Source organism: Phytophthora infestans, genomic scaffold (assembly GCF_000142945.1).
Source record: "Phytophthora infestans T30-4 supercont1.32 genomic scaffold, whole genome shotgun sequence".
NCBI lineage: Eukaryota > Oomycota > Peronosporomycetes > Peronosporales > Peronosporaceae > Phytophthora > Phytophthora infestans.
Window position 1 is genome coordinate 1,103,905 of NW_003303727.1, and position 3,583 is coordinate 1,107,487.

Sequence of the window (3,583 nt, forward strand, 5' to 3'; positions counted from 1 at the left end):
CTTACTAGTATTGATCACCGTAGTGCTGGCGTCGTCATGCTATAATATTGGTAATATAAGTCGTTCATTGATTGCTACAGTGGACGTGCGTCTGCTAGCGTAGGTATGCCGAATCGCTGCAGTCAAAGTGTGTATCACATCTTATTGCCTACCTTTTGTAATAGGATAGCCGAGTATATATTTTGTTCTAAGTATTGACTGGTCCAACCAAGCATATATCTTGTTTTACGTATTGACTGGTCCAGCCGAGCATATATCTTGTTCTAAGTATTGACTGGTCCAACCGAGCATATATCATATTTTTTTTAGTGCTAGAAGTTCGAGCTTGCGAAACTGAAGAAACAATTACTGGGAAATATAATACATATTTAATCTTAGGTTTGATAGCGAGTCTATTACTTTTGTTCTTTCATAATTGATACGATGTGAGACATTCGCTAGAGCCGTTCATTTCCTAATTTATTCCGTGCCTCCCATGCCGGGAAAACGCGCGCTGGCAAACTCACAGCACGCCAGACGAAAGCGACGCCGGACACGAGGCGAAGTTGGCGCTCATAGTAGCCATGCTATTCCTTTGGCGTCGACATTAGACTTCCATGTTGTGTGGAGAGAGCTGAAGGCGGCTGGATGGACGTCCAAGCCGCCACGAGGCCTTGACAACAGATACCGGTATGTGCTTCCAGGTTGCACTGCAAACGGAAGAGAGGGCAAGGATTTCTTGCTTGGGGAGAAAGGCGTGTTAAACCACTTCGTGCAACATTGTCGGTACCACAACTGCTCTGTAATGACGTCGATTATGGCTCCTAAGCAATATAGTGACCAACGTTATATGTACAGGTAACCCCCAAGTTGTGCATGAGAGCGAGGGACGAATGCTGATCCGTCCACAACAACGACGGTAACTCGCCGAATCGGAGCAACAAGTCTCCCGTTCCCGGCTCCAACCTGTATTTTAGAGTACAACCAGCATATGCGAGGTGTTGATCGGTTAGACCAGATACGTGCAAGATTTTCGCTCGCTGAAGGCCATTCCTTTAAACAGTGGCATAAAAAATTAGCGCTGGCACTCGTCGATATCGCACGTGCCAACGCTTATTTGACTCGTCGAATGGCAATTGATACTTCAAAGGATCGAGACCCCCACAGAACGTTCATTACGGAGTTAGTGTCTGAGTTGATTTCGGGAAAATGGAAAGAAGCGCCGAGTAACGGCAAGATGGCTTATGGTAGCAGCATTGCCAGAGAAACGGGAGCAACAGGGTGTGTTACCCACCAAGTAGTGGCTGCACTGTGGCAAGTGTTTCCAGTCACCAAACACAGTGCGATGTGATGTCTTCTAAGCAAATATTTAAGGACAAGAGCAGAAGAAAACGAGAATGCGTAGTTTGTCGCGATGAGGGCAGGTACCCGACGGAGGTAACTGATCGCTGTCCTACGCACTCAGTGAGCATTTGCAGGGTTGCCCATGGTGACTCCAACACTTCATTCACCTGCCCGCAGAGCACTTGGACATGCTGGGATAAGTACCACCGCTTCTATCTCCCCAAAGGACTTATCAGCAAGAATGAAAACATATGCAGGTCTTCAGTGCTGGCCACGCTCAAGGCACAGCATCAATCCGAATGGGGCACTGCAACACAACATCCTGCTGATGATACAGCGTGCCAGCAATATACGCAAAACCAGCAAAGTGATTCGAGCCACCAATGTACACCATGCGAACAAATTAAATCGAGCCCCCACGCTAACCGAGCCAACAATGTCCAGCAAAGCCCACCTAGCCAGTCAAGTGCTTTGAATCTATACCATTAAAGTCCAGCGAGCCCGGCGATCCAACATAGTAAGGTCGTGAGGCAAATTTTTCTATAATAGTGAAGTATGAGTAAGAAAACACGATTTTCAAATTCAGGGTATATATCTTGATTAAAGTATACTAATCATAGCAGTGCTCATTCGGGGTAACAAAGACGCCCCCTCAGGCAGCGACAACCACAGCAACAGCAGCACGGCGCTCACCATCTACCAGCACTCGTTCTTCCGGAAGGACCGCCCTGACCTGCTCGTCCAAATCACGAGAACTAGCCAGAAAGACGGCATAAATCCACAGTTCATCCATGGTTCACTCTTTATTCGCTGATTGCTTACAAATATCTTGTCTCGCATTTCATAAACACACCTTCAATCTGGATTTCGACATCCGGCAACCTATAAGTAAATTTCACCACGCCAGATTGTGTGCCTTGCAAAGATAGCAAGTTATTAGAAATACCACAAAATCACCCGCTGCCGTCGGCACTCAACATGAAGAACGAGTTGCTGTACGGCGACATGCTGGACGCCACTGCCGTGGTTCCACTTCCGCATGCATTGGGATCCCTTATTCTATACAGTTGTCGCCGGTGGAATCCTAGACGGGCGATGGCTCACAATTCTGCTGCCGCACTTGGTACATGTAGATAGGGATACACTCGGACTTCCAGCTTGCGTGACCGTACGTAGTATGCGTTGGCACCCACTTGGCGCAAAACCTTCTTCGGCAGGATTCGCGATGACGCGGGCAATAGCGAGAGGTAGATATAATCAAACGCGCTCTTTGCAGCAAGCTCAGCTCCTCTTCGACAACGAGCCTAGCTAATTCATCAAACAAAAAATCATTCAGAAAAATCACTGACGCGTCCAGGAAAGGTGGTGTAGTCGATAAAGGCGTATCGTCGACATTCCCCTGGAGCAAGAAAACTTTATGCAGTAGTAGAATTCGGGATGCATATGCTCGCAAGCAGGATACACCTCTGCTGAGCCAACTCCGGTCGTTTTTCGATGCCCAAACACTGACGTGCCTTCGTCTGTACCGCGTACTGAGCCGCCACATTCCCCAACCCAGCTCCAACATCGAAGAAGACGTCATCATGCCGAATGTTCCCAATCATCTCAATTATTTTTGAAACCGCAGCAGGAAGCACCTCACCTGCGTTCTCATCTGTCCTTCCAGCTTGTTGTCGAACCTCGAACGCCGATTAAGTACTGAAAACATCACAGATAGTTCGTTCCGCTTGACTCGGTGCTTGAATATGCAAACGTTTCTCATAAGGAGACGTCGTTCTCACTGTCAAGAAAAAAAAGCGTGGGAACCGCGAAATATCCATTCCGTAGGTTCACTTGAGTGCACGCAGCCGACTCTCAAGGGCTTGGGCCGAATACTTGCCCCGCATGGCGCGTGTCACCTCCTTCCATTGAACTCGCTTGCGCTGGGACTCATATTCAAGCGCAAGCACAACAAGCCTTTTGTCTTCTGCATCGGTGAATTTAGTCCGCATAGCAAAACAGGAAGAGAAGTGGAGCCTAGCATGTCACTTGAGTTCATTATGCTAGATATCAACTTGAGTTCATTATTGTGAATATGGATGCCCTGCCGTCTAGACAGTATGTGAAACGCAATATGCATGTCATTTGCACTTCCTTCCCAACGCAATATTTACACTAAAGTGGACGTAAAAGGTGCACTGTATTGCAATATTCTCCTTTGAAATTCACTAGTCGAGCAAAAACAGCATCTACCCACAGCTATCTGTAGCGCTCATTGGCT

The 3,583-nt window shown here is 47.5% G+C and overlaps 1 protein-coding gene across 1 annotated transcript; it reads right to left on the bottom strand.

The window, feature by feature from the left end:
* Nucleotides 1-2,407: 2,407 nt before the first annotated feature.
* PITG_14184 (histone methylation protein, putative) lies at nt 2,408-3,314 on the bottom strand (the record flags this gene model as incomplete). The annotated part of the gene is made up of 4 exons (XM_002899246.1): nt 2,408-2,736; nt 2,786-2,965; nt 3,023-3,061; nt 3,167-3,314. 4 exons carry the CDS (start codon nt 3,312-3,314, stop codon nt 2,408-2,410), a joined length of 696 nt encoding a protein of 231 aa, XP_002899292.1.
* Between the last annotated feature and the right edge of the window lie 269 nt (nt 3,315-3,583).